The 12,481-nt window shown below is 44.0% G+C and overlaps 1 protein-coding gene across 2 annotated transcripts in view; it reads left to right on the forward strand.

Annotated features, from left to right (window-relative positions):
- The window catches only part of GEMIN5 (gem nuclear organelle associated protein 5), a 1,331,385-nt gene that overhangs the window by 924,836 nt on the left and 394,068 nt on the right, over positions 1-12,481 (forward strand). For both annotated transcript variants that reach the window (XM_069653955.1, XM_069653956.1), the window contains exon 22: positions 1,441-1,588. In XM_069653955.1, the coding sequence (XP_069510056.1) occupies positions 1,441-1,588 (148 nt within the window). The remainder of the gene's footprint in view (positions 1-1,440; positions 1,589-12,481) is intronic.

Raw genomic sequence — 12,481 nt, forward strand, 5'->3', positions numbered from 1 at the left:
AGTCCAGAGGGCCACATGTTGGTAGTTCTTGGATATAATTTGCATGGTCAATACATTATCTGCAATGGCCTCATGATATTAGAGGGGATGTCTGCACTCATCCTTGCCTAGTAGCTTTTCTGCAACCTTCATAAACACTGCATGTTAACAGACTCTTTAAAACTGTAACAAAGTATTGAAAAGTTACCTTGAAACTTTGTGCTTACCTGTTTTTACTTGTTGGTGTATTTTTAGTGATGCACACTGCTTTTAGTTTCGGTTGGATGTCTGCAAAGACAACTAGGCTAGAGTATTGCTGTGTATATGGGCTTTTCAGATTTGTGTATGAATACAATGTAGTTTGCCTTGTTTTCTTCCTGTAGAGCATACATGCAATCAGGTTTGAGCCTGACCCTTACAAATCGCTGTTGGGCATACCCTGATTGAATGAAAGCTCTTGTCACTCTAATCCATTTGAGCCCCTAAGCCTCCTTCTACCCCTCACTTGAAAAAGCTACCAGTCACTTTCCTTGGGCATAGTACTTGGGCATAGACCTTCTCCTTGGTCAGTCTTTTTGCTCCATCCCAGTCCTTCTCCTTTGTCGTCAGGTCCTCCTTTGTCATCCCAGTCCCTGGCCTCCCTGTGCCGTCCCGGTCCTGGTCACCCCATGGTCCTTGTTCTCCCCTAACCATCTCTGTGGCAGTCCTGTCGACCCGGTCCTGTCCTTCCCCTGCCATCTCTGCCCTTCTACTACTCCCCCTGCCATCCCGGTCTTACCTTCCTCCTGGTGTACCAGTTCTTGTCCTCCTGCCACCTCGGTCCTTGTCCTCCTCTTACTCTTGTCATCCTCTTGCTTTCTCAGTGGTCCTCCTCCTGCTGTTCCAACCCTTTTCCTCCTGCTGTCTTGTTCCAATGCTGACCCAGTCCTCCTCTGCTATCATTTGAGTCCTTCTCAATGCCGACCCAGTCTTCCTCCTGATGCCTTCCCAGACCTCCATCTATCCTCACAATCATTAATCTACACACCCTCCCTTGCTCTTTAATTCCTCAATCCTCATGTTCCCATTTATCCATCTTATATTTAATCATACACCAGCCATCACTATTGGTTTTGTCAAGGCTTGTTTTATCGTTTTGTCAAGACCTGCTTTGTTTCTTTGAATTTTAGTAGTTGCCTGTATTGTGGATTTTACCTTGATAAGCAACTTTATGAAACAGTACATGTTCGCAGTTTTCAGTTTGTTTACTGTGTAGACCTCATTTATCATGCGTGTCTGTGTATTTATTACCAGCCCACTCCCCTACCAAGAGAAAAGTCATACTGCTCAGTTTACACTACCTTTGTGAGAGTCACAATGAACATAAGGGAAACCCTGCTCATACACTATTGATTGTTCTTTCTAACAGCTTCAATGTGTGCTGATAATAATGAATCGCCTTGTGTTTTTCTTATCTTTCAGCTGGGTACCAGGTGTGGCTTTGGACTGTGGAAGCCTTTGTGAAACAGCTTTGTTTTCAGGAGCAGTATGTCCAGGCCGCTTCCCATCTCCTCTCCATCCACAAGGTTTATGAAGCCATTGCTCTTCTTAAGGCACACCAGCACTACAGGTTGGTAGTGACGGTTATGAAAACCCAGACACTGCCTCTCATCGCTGCGATTTAGAACAGATTTTTGACACCACCCTAATATAGACCAGACCTGGCAATACTAATTTCTCCTTGATAGTTTTACCTTCTTGACTGCTCAAAACCAGAAGGTGTAAACATACATTCTCCATTGTCAAATCTTCATTTAAATGAATGAATTCTGAATATCGCACACAGTGTATGTAATGTCTCGTAAGAAATCCAAGCATTTTAGATACAGCTGAATTTTGCAGGTTACAAAAAGTCACATTTGCGTTTGTTTAGCAGTTAATAGGTTAATTTACTTGTCATGTAACTTGTCAATATTGCCAGTAATTTTTAAGCAGATTTGGCCTAGTGCTAAGGAGCCCGAGCCAGAACGAAGCAGGGGGGTTGCGAGGGGTAGAGGAGGGTCTGGGAATGGGTGTGGACCATTCTGGGGCTTATCAAGCCCTTATGGTGTTGCAAAGGGACGGATGTATTTGCCAAAACAAAGAGGTGATGGCTGGAAGGGTTCAAATGATTCCTAACCTCTCGCATTGCTCCGGGAAGCCCTGCAAGACCATTGTTTTTCAGCCTGCCTTTCCATTATAGAAAATGCAATACCTATGCAAATTAGGCTTGGTCCCACCCCAAAGTTGGGCACTCGGGCCCAAACTGTTACGTTGCATCACTTCTGCACAAAACACAAGCAACAACAGACTTGTTTTAGGCTCATTGGCCATAGCCATTGATATTTACTGTGGGTCTCCAGGCATGACAAGCTTGGGGTCCCACCCGTCCCATTTGAGTTTGTTGAAAAATGACGATCTGGAGGGTTGCCCAGAGAAATGCCAGGGGGTAGGATTCCTTCAAGACCTCCAAGGCACCTGATTTCTGTTTTGCACATGGATGAGTATTTATTTATGTGTTTTTAAAGTGCCACACCCCTTAGGCATCAGGGTGCTGACGCAGACGTGGTTGACATCAAGGGAGACAAGATGTGTTAATAAATAGAATCAGTCTGTGTATGACAGTCTAGTCATGGTTATTTCATCTGAACAATGTGGTTATTAGGTTTTTCCTGAATTTCAGATCGTTGGGATCAAGTCTAAGGTGTAGTGGGAGTCGTTTCCATTTGGCAGTGGCTCTAATAGGGAATGCTCGACCTAGACCGTTGGCTTTATTTGTGTCTGGCTTTGACTAGTCCTTTGTTTTTGGATCTTAATGACCGACCAGGTACAAAGGGCTCATTTGCTTTTTTAGATATTCCGGAGCAGTTCCGTATAAACAGTGATGGACCAGAGACATTGACTTGAATGTAATTCTGTCTTCAATAGATAGCCAGTGGAAGGTTTTTCTCTCATTGGTAATGTGATCTCTTTTTGATTTGCCAGTGACCGTCCTTATGGTGTTATTCTGGATGATTTGGTACTGTTTTATGCATTTATTGCTGGACCCTAGCATTAGCGAGTTCCTGTAGTCTAGCATGGAGAGTATAGTGGCTCTAGGAATGATAGAGCTGTTGAGCTGGCTTAAGTGAGGTGTAATTTGCCTCAACAATTTTTGATGGTATTGGCAGGTCTGTTTGAGGTTTGCCTCCTGTGCCTCTGCTCCTAAGGAGGCCTGTAAATAGACACCAAGGGTCTTTACTTTGTCTGAGACCTTCAATGGAGAGATTTTTATTTTAAAGGTCCCAAAGGCAGGGCGAGTATGCCATAGATATTGCAAGCCTTGTGAAGGAAGAGTAAAAGCAGGACACTACAGCCACTTGCATGGGTTAACAAGACTTTATTGCAAACAAAATAGATTGCATATTCAATAATGCGGTTAAAACGTTTTTATCAAAGACATTATACTTTGGTTGGTCAAGTTATGGATTTGTTTCGACAAGTTGCCATCATGGAAGTCTTTTAGGTAGTTCCCTCTTATAGCACCCGAGTGCTATTTCACTAGGCTGACAGTTTGTTATATATTGTGTAGTTCTCTTTTCCCCACCTTCAGCCTACAGGCTGATCAATCTCTGGCTAAATCCCTCAAACAGGCAGGTATATCATTTAAAGGTCCATCACCGTTCACTTCATAAACTCGATCCTTCAGTTTTTGAGGGCCTGTCATCCTACAAAATCCCTCTGTTTCCTGAAAAAGATGATGCTTTTGCTGAAGGTCTCGACTTGCACCAACAAATCAATAAGAGCACGCTTGACCACAAGATTAGTACCAAAGTCTTTTTTTCCTTCAGGAAAAGGCATCACAAAGACTAGCAAATCCCAAAAGCATCTCTTTTCACCCTTAGTTGAGTCTTCTGCTAACACTGTTTAAAACTGGATTTTCAGAATCAGTCCTGTTGGACAGTTCTGAGATGCCAACCTAATCTTGAACAGTTATTCATACTTAACCTAGCCAAACCCAATCAAGGTAACATGAGCTGAGGAATAAGGCCGACTTTAGGAGCTATGGGGGTGATGTGCAAGTACTACTTATAGAGAGTCCACACACACAAATATGAATGTATTAGGCCTTAAAACAGTAAGCAGGTAAAACATAAGAGCAACCTATATCACAGAGCACACTGACCTATATGTACACAGTTGGTAATCTCAAATTGAGATCACCTCCACTTTACACTAAAACGCAGTAAAATCTGTTCCGTGAAGCAAAGCCAAGTAAATGTATCAAGTGAAGTGAAAAGAACAATGCATTGATACATACACATTATTCCTTGCACCATAAATATATGGCAGACGCATAATGTTAGCAGTCCTTCCCCATCAGGATAGAAGGCCTAGTGCAGCAACAGAGACAAAGTTCCAGGCAAGTACCTGAGAAAGGGGGTAGGACGTCTCATATGTTCCCCTGCACAGGATTTCAGTGCGAGTCTTGCGCGGGTCTTAGCTTTGGAGTTATGCTGGACTTATCTTTTGCCGAGCAAGGGGACTGATGAGTCTGGGCGGTGCCCCCTTGCGTGTGCCCCGCTTCGCGTGAGAGATTCCTGACTGTTCGCCCCTGAGCGCGGCTTTGCTGCTCAAGCGCAGCTCCCCTGCGCTTGCTGTACTTATCTCAGGCGTGTGAGGGGCCCAGGTGATGGCTGGCTGGGGTGTGGCCCCTCGCGTGTGTCCCCTTCCTCGGAGCTGCAATAAACACGTCCTCTTCGTTCGGGAGTTCAAGCACAAGCCTCGTGCTAACATGTGCGCGCGGATGTGCTCCACCCGACGTGGGTGGGGTTTTGTAGTTTCTGGCCCGGGGCCTGCTGGGAGTTGGAGTTTGTAGGCCTTTGTTCCTGCAAAGAGGGCACAGAAGCCTTCGATAAGGCAATATCCGTTTGCGCTGGGGTTTTTTGTGTTTGTCCATGTGTGAACCACGTCCACAACTCACTCCAGGCTCCCCTTTACATAATCCCAAGGCCTGCACCTTGACAGTTCTGTCCTTTGGCCATCTTGTCCCTTTGCCTTCCCCAGGTCGAGTAGACCTGGGAAATTCCTTATTTGGTCATGCAGTCCCCCGCGCAAACCAAAGCTTTCGCGGGCTTCTGTATGCCTTCTGTGTGCGTGCCCATGATGTGAGTTGGAGTGGTCTAGTTCCAATACACATTCTGGGTGGCAGGATGTCTAGTGTGCTGGAATGACTGGGACCGCTGTGGTCCATGATTTGTCCACGTCTGGGATGGTTGCATGTGAGCAGATCTCTCATTGGTTTCTCTTCGTTTTGGCGCGTAGGAGGTTTTGGCTAGGAGAAGGCATCTTGCACCCATTCCAGGGCGATCTTCTGAGTTCACATCAAACTTAGTAAAGGAGCCAAGTATCCTGAAACGAAGAAGCGGCTCTGTGGAACCGCTGGTGACCCGCTGGAAGGTTTGGCATCCTGACCCCGCTGTTGTCACGTTGGACCCCTGTTTCTGATCAAACCTAGAAGACCCATTGGAATAGTGGGGCCAACTATTCTCGACACCGCCTGCTTAACCTGTAAGCAAGCCTTTTCGGAAGTGTTCCTGGACCGCCCAGTGAACTGACCAGCTCGTACAGGACCTTTGCCCTGGAACCGCCGCCGTCTCGAGTTTCGACTTGAGCCTCCGGAGACTGTAAACTCTGGGTATTGCTGAGTTTCGTACACCTAGCATTCCTAGGCCTGGAATTAGGAGAGTATGCCTGATCCCAAGCATAAGCGGTCATCGTGTCGCCCAGCTGTAGATACGAACTTCGTGGGTGCCTTGCTGCTTTGCCCCCCTGTGCCCTCAGACTTGCTGCATTGGAACTGGCTTGATCCCTTCACCACGAGCGGAGAAATTGCCACTGTCCCGCCATAGAATCGATTACTGAATGCAGCCCCTGAAAGCCGCAGAGCTGCACAACTGCAGGATTTGAACCTTCGACCGATCTGGACTGGCGAAGTTTGGTCCAGAGTGCGCACAGTGTCGGTAAGTACTTAAATCCCTTACCGGTTGCCCCTGGCATATCCATAGACTTTTACGCATGAGTGTCCCTTGAGGGCTACTCTTCTTTAGCCTGCACTACCAAGCTATTCCCAATTCTTGGATCCTGTTTTGCCCTCTTGGGGAGACCCTCCTCGAATAGTGGGAACTTATTCTTCACTGCCTCACCCACCTTCCTGAGTCACTACAGTTCCTTGAAGAGATCCCGTTTTTATCTTAATCGCATGCACCAGCACCAAATGTACTTTTGAGCTCAAGGCTCCACTCATTTTAGGGACTTGACTGCCTCTTGGCTAATCTTTGAATTGTGAAGGACTGCCTAAAAGATATTTGCACTGTATGACCCCTTTCTTTGCAGGTTGTGGATCTTTACTGTGTAATATCACTTTAGGCCATTGGTTACTGTATATGTTTCATAGTTAGTATTGTGTTGGTTTTGTTAATACTGCTGAATAATTACTTTGTGTTTGACTTAGAAGGCCTTTAATAAATGTTTATGTATTTTTAAAATATACACCGGACTGAGAGTAATTTGTGGTGGTGTTTACTGTGTGCTCATTGTGGGCTTTCGATCACCCTCAACCCTCCTGAGACCTAATCTTGACCGCCGCCAGTGCCTGATTGGTCTGGCTTGTCCAATAGGTTACCCTGTTCCAAGAAACTAGGCTGGCCTTCTGAACCTCTGCCCACCAGGTCAGAGTTCAGAAATCCATCTTACCACCCCTCTCCCCCCTTACTCCAATTTTCCAATTGACCACCCCTGGAGTACTTTGAAGTAATGGGGACTCTTATGCTGATTGTCCATTTAGTTTAGTACCAAGGGTCAGAGGTGCCGAAAACTTTGTTGGGATTGGGTCCGTTTTCTCAGCAGTTCCGATTTGCAGTTCTGGGATGGCTCTGACAGATTCTCTGGACAGACCAGACACCTCAGGGAAGCAGCCACCACAGGTCCCATGATCAAAAGAGATCTGCAGTCAGAAGGTGAGATTTGTGGTGGCAGTTAAGGTCTGTCTTCATGAATGACCCTCTTCATCTCAAAGAGCAGCAGCAGGAGATGCAATCTTTGGCCACAAATCAACAACCTGCAGAGTCCCAAGCTCCAGTTCGGGATGGTGACCTGTGCAACAGATTCCTAATCTTTGGATGGGTAAACCACAGTATGGTTCTGGAACATTTCCGATGTCTTCCAAGGGTAGAAGCACCAATGAGGGTTGTATAACTCAGGAGATGGACACTCAAACATTTTCTTAAGGGAATTCGTTTCACCACTTCAAAAACCTACTATGTCCCCAGCGTGTGAGACCCTGTCCTTGAAAGAAATAAGTCTAACGGGTGTTTCTCAGGATGTCCTCTAAAGCAAACTTAGTCTATCAGCCAGAAAACCTACTTTATTGTGGATTCTGTCCCTACCACTTTTAAACACAAGGAAATTCTAACAAAGATAGGAAGATCTTATAACCCCTCCTGCCCCCCAACGAAAGAATAATGACTAACATTTGACCGAGTTGTGATCTCCGTTTGTCATTAAGAATGTTGTCTCTGAGCCTTAGAGATGTAGTATCTAGTATGGGTGCCTCCTATTCTCCCACTCAGGGAGATCTGAAAGTTTCATGGTCTCTGATTAGTGCCTTCCGTGTTATCCCTCATAAGAAAGTTTGTATCAGTCTTTGGTTAATGAGCCAGTCTTGGTTATTGGACCACTCACTTTTCAGTTTCCAATAACATCTTTGGATTCCCTGACCTAGAATTTGGTGCACCTCTTTCCAGTGGTGATTTCAGATTTCTCAGTCTGATGTAGATAGTATTTCAGGTGTCCCGTCTTGGGACTGAGTTGTTATCTCTCTTGCTTGTTGTTCGGTTTCTCATACCACGCTCTGGTGTTTGCTTTCTCCTTCCATGTCCTGGGCTGTCGTCGTCTTTGCCTTTTCTTGGGGTTGGATATATGGTACCCTGCTCTTGGTTCTGGTTTCTGGTTGATGTCTGAGGCTACAGGGTCTCTGGACACAAAGTTCCCCTATCCCACTTCGATGAAGGTCTTGTGTGCAGGAAAAATAAACCAATAATTTTACAATAGAAAACAGGGGTCTTCTGCACGGATAGTCATAGGGACTGATCGTTGCCAGGCACACCATTTGGGAGTCGCCAGGGGGTCGTAGCGGCTACCCCTGAGGTCTCCCTTGCTACCCCTTTAAGACATTATATATTTTTTATTTTTTTTAAATGTAAGCTCCTGGGCTGGCTGTAGCCAGTGGCATGCGGCTCTTTCTTTTTAGAGTGGCTGGTTTTCATTCTCAAGCCTCTTAAAAAAACACAGGGATTTGCACAAGTGTAACACTTTGAGCAGTAACCCTAAATAAGAAAGAATAGGAATAACACATTTGTCTTTCTGGAATTCTATACAATAATTGCTAGACTCATTAAAGGTTTATTTCAGACACACTTCAGGGGGTGAGTCCCTGATTTAGTCTGTTCTTAAACACATCAACTCAGCCTTTCATCATTCTGAGGCCGATAGATGAGTACCAACATAGGTTGGTGATATTGTATGTATATTAGTTGTATAGAAAGTGCTCAAGTGTATGTGCTTCATAATAACACATTATCATTTGGCCTTGGATGTCTGCTTGCATTCACAGTAATTTGGGCCTATACACACTAATATTAACAATACATATGGTGATCCATTCTTATATGAAATGTATATCACATTATAGTGATATCATAACCATATTTTTCCCTGTGTGCTTAAGAACAATGCTGTGTGATGCCCCTTCCTGTTTTGTCAAGGGGCGAAAAGGTTGTGTTCCTTCACTCCCTGTGATGTCACTTCGGGTGGGGGGGGGGGGTTAAAGTACATCACTTCCTGTGATATCAGAGGTCAAGGGTCATGTATGTCACTTCCACTACCCCTGGCATTTTGGTGAAATGACATCCCTGATCAGTGCCCCCAAATCAGATGAGCTTTGCAAGGTAAGTGGAGCAAAAAGGCTTCACTTCCGTCCAAAAGTCAGGAAGCGTTCAAAACATTAGCAAAATTTAAAGATTTCTTAACATATCTTCACAAAGATTCTTTCAGTGGTAGCTGCACATCTGCACAGACAAGAAATCAAGGTGTACCCATGCCTGGGCGACTGACATATAACTCGGAACAGCACCCTTCTGTGCTCGCAAAAAACACTCAAAAAACACTCAAAGAACACTCTACGTCCTACATCAGTTTGGATACAAGTATCCATAAAAAGCAACACCAATAATACTAATGTCAAACATATATATAAAAACATTTAAGCTGTTAAAATTGATTTCAATATCTGGTGTTCCACAAACATTTCATAAACCATATCAAAATCGGCACAAATAACTCATTCCTCAAATTTCACAACTATAACTAAAGTACCAAAAGTGGAAGACCAGGTTATAAAAATGGCCAATGCGGGCCAGCAAAGATCCCGAGCCTAGCATTTTTCAATTAATTTAGTTTGCCATTGATTTCTTAAAATGGTTAAAATAAAATGCCCAAGCACTGGAAGGTATAATTACAGAAACATTTACTCATTCTAATTTTCAAAAAATGACGCCACTAACATTCTTTTCTCATATTTTTCACACTCCTCATATATAAAGTCACAGTGCCCATGCTTTAAGAGGGGTTTCTACATTTGTAAAAAAAATACAGAGCAGGACGATATTGGGCACATTTGATATCTCTAAAAAGAGGGACCAGAAGCTGCCGCCTTAATGGAGCATAAGCCGGGCAAAATAAGAGAAAATGGGCCATATCCTCTAGTTCTATTTTGCACAGGAGGCTGCTTGACTCGATGCCCCAACCTGATCTCTTGCTAAGAATTTCGCCCAACAAGAAAATATTCAAATTTGGCTTGTTGTTGTGTTTCTTTGTGATGCGTTCTTAGTCCAGATCAAGCAGTCTTTTATTTTATCACTTGCTGGAATCAAAAATTGCCCATTTCAAGAGACTACCTTTCATTGGTTTACCCACTCTTTTAGTTTTTTTTTTTTTAAGATCACAACTTGAGATACCATTTAGCTATTTTGGGGGAGTCGACGAAATATATATTAGCATTAATACTTCCCAACATCTGTTTTATGCTAGAAAACCAATTGATGTCTACCACTCCCCTTTTGGTGAGCACATTTGTCAAAATATAGTGAGCCAGTGTGGCATTTGTATTAGACTAGACGCTGATCCATAATAAAGTAAGTTCTAGAGCCAGCTCATCCTGTATAAAACGTTGGCCTATTTCATTATGGGTCTCAAACTTTGGATCCAGACTAGGGGGAGCCAGTTAATTCTTCAAGGAAGAGTTTTCTTCTCTTTGAACAGTTACTTGATCAGCAAAGCCCCACACTGCCGCTCCATATTTTACAGCCCCCAGTGTTCGGTCTGTATAAATAGATTTGATAATATTGAGCGTTTGCTGCTGATGCTGTTTTATAAAACTGAGAATTCTCCTGATGGACTAGCTCATTAGAGATAGCTATTTTGCGGTGTCAATCTCCACCATGTAAGATTCTGAAAAGTGCATCTCGAGATAGGGATCTTCGGGATAGGGCTTGCATCGCACCACATAGTGAGGAGTTTTATCTTCCTTCTTGAGCAGGAGCAAACCATAGCTGGAGTTTTTTTCAGATTTACATATAAATCTAGTTCTCCCCTAAAGGTCGTATATTTATCAATTGGAAGATGTAAGGCTTTTGGAGTAAAGGCTATACGGACTGAGTCATTGGCATAAACCAGCACCACAATTGACAACCCCTGCTATTTTGGGGACATTTGCATTACAGTCAACCAATTTATTTTTTGTAAGTTGTTAATATACAAGGAAAACAATAATGGGGCTAATATGCATCCCTGTCAAACACCTGATCCAATGGGGGGACCAGGGCATTCAATGTCCCCCACTGCCAGATTTACCGCAAGCCTCATTATTGGTATTTAGCACCATGGGTATATCAATAATACCTGCTTGACAACCATAGGACCTAAGCACCTGCCATAGTTCAATTAACTTTATCGAAAGCGGCACTTAGGTCCATGAACGCCAGATAGACAGGTTCTTACTTTATATACAAGGAGTAGGCAATCAACGTGTATACATTTAACCCTTGCTCCATGGTTCCAATTGACAGCCGGAACCCTAATGGGATCGGAGCAAGGATAGCCTGTTACGTAACCCAATCCTCCATGATGTTCAAAAGGAATCTCCCTAATAATTTGCAACTTGTATTTAACAGTGAGATCAGCCAATAGGATTGACAATTCTTCTAGACCCCTTCTTAAATATAGGAACAATTATTGCTCTTTTCCAGTCTTCCGGGATTGTATTGAACTTTTGTATAGCATTAAACAATATAGTCAGGATTGGTCCCCAAATTTCTGTGCCATTCTGGTAATAATCAGCAGGAATCCCATCCGTACCAGGGACTCTATTCCGCTTGGATGTCTTAATAGCCCTGATCACTTCATTGTATGTAAACCACAAAGTACCTTCCTTATTTGTCCTTAAGGGATTATTAATGTCACCTCTTAAGTCAACCTGAATGTAGAACTATCCCCATCTCCTCTATCATCCACACTTCTATAAACTTCACAAAAGTGGGCCACCCAGTTGTTATCTGGGATGCCAGTTTCCAGCTTTTCATATATCTGGGCTGTAAGGGAGGCATGGTATCACAGGTAGACACTGACATGAGAGTTGCAAGTTTCAAAACCTTAATTGTTAGATTCAAGGGGTTTGGAAAAACTCCTATCTGGCCCTGTAACTAAGATGGGAGTAATCTCAACCATCAAATAATAAAGAAACAGTCGTAGTCGGTCTATGTCAAACATTAAAGGCCTATACTAACAAAAACCTAGTGCCTGCCCCCACTCTAATACACTCTGTGATGTAGGGATGTGTCTACAAAAGGAAAAATCAGTGATGAAACGAAATGTCAGACTGGCAATATAGATCAGTATTAATTCTCGTCCCCACGTTGTACAGCACAGGGTTAGGTGGAACACTTGTCGGGGGGAAATTCTGCCGGGGTCGGCCGGGCCGTCCGCAGACCTCCAGGCAGGGAGGCCCCAACTCCTCCCGTGTATATCCCAGATGAGATAGAGTATGAGACACACACAAGGAGCAAGGTGACTCTGCTGTTTATTAGACAAAACGGCAGGGATGGGTCAAGGAGCGTACGCGTTCGTCCTGACACACACACAATCGTGGGGCTCGCAGGCCCTTTTTACTGTATTATGACGCGCTACTTGCGTCACTTCAGAAAGTTAACAAAAAAACGATCGCCACTCTTAATTGGGTGCTCGAGTGGTAGGGTTAGTATAGCACACACATAGAGAACGATGTTAGTGGACAAAGGGTAGTCAGGTGGTATATCTGGGTTGTCCCTACAATTAGATACATGAAAATTGTTACATGAAGACTCCTGGGGATTGGTTAACATTACTGGCG

This window comes from Ambystoma mexicanum, chromosome 3q, assembly GCF_040938575.1.
Source record: "Ambystoma mexicanum isolate Mex_15411 chromosome 3q, UKY_AmexF1_1, whole genome shotgun sequence".
In the NCBI taxonomy this organism is placed as follows: domain Eukaryota; kingdom Metazoa; phylum Chordata; class Amphibia; order Caudata; family Ambystomatidae; genus Ambystoma; species Ambystoma mexicanum.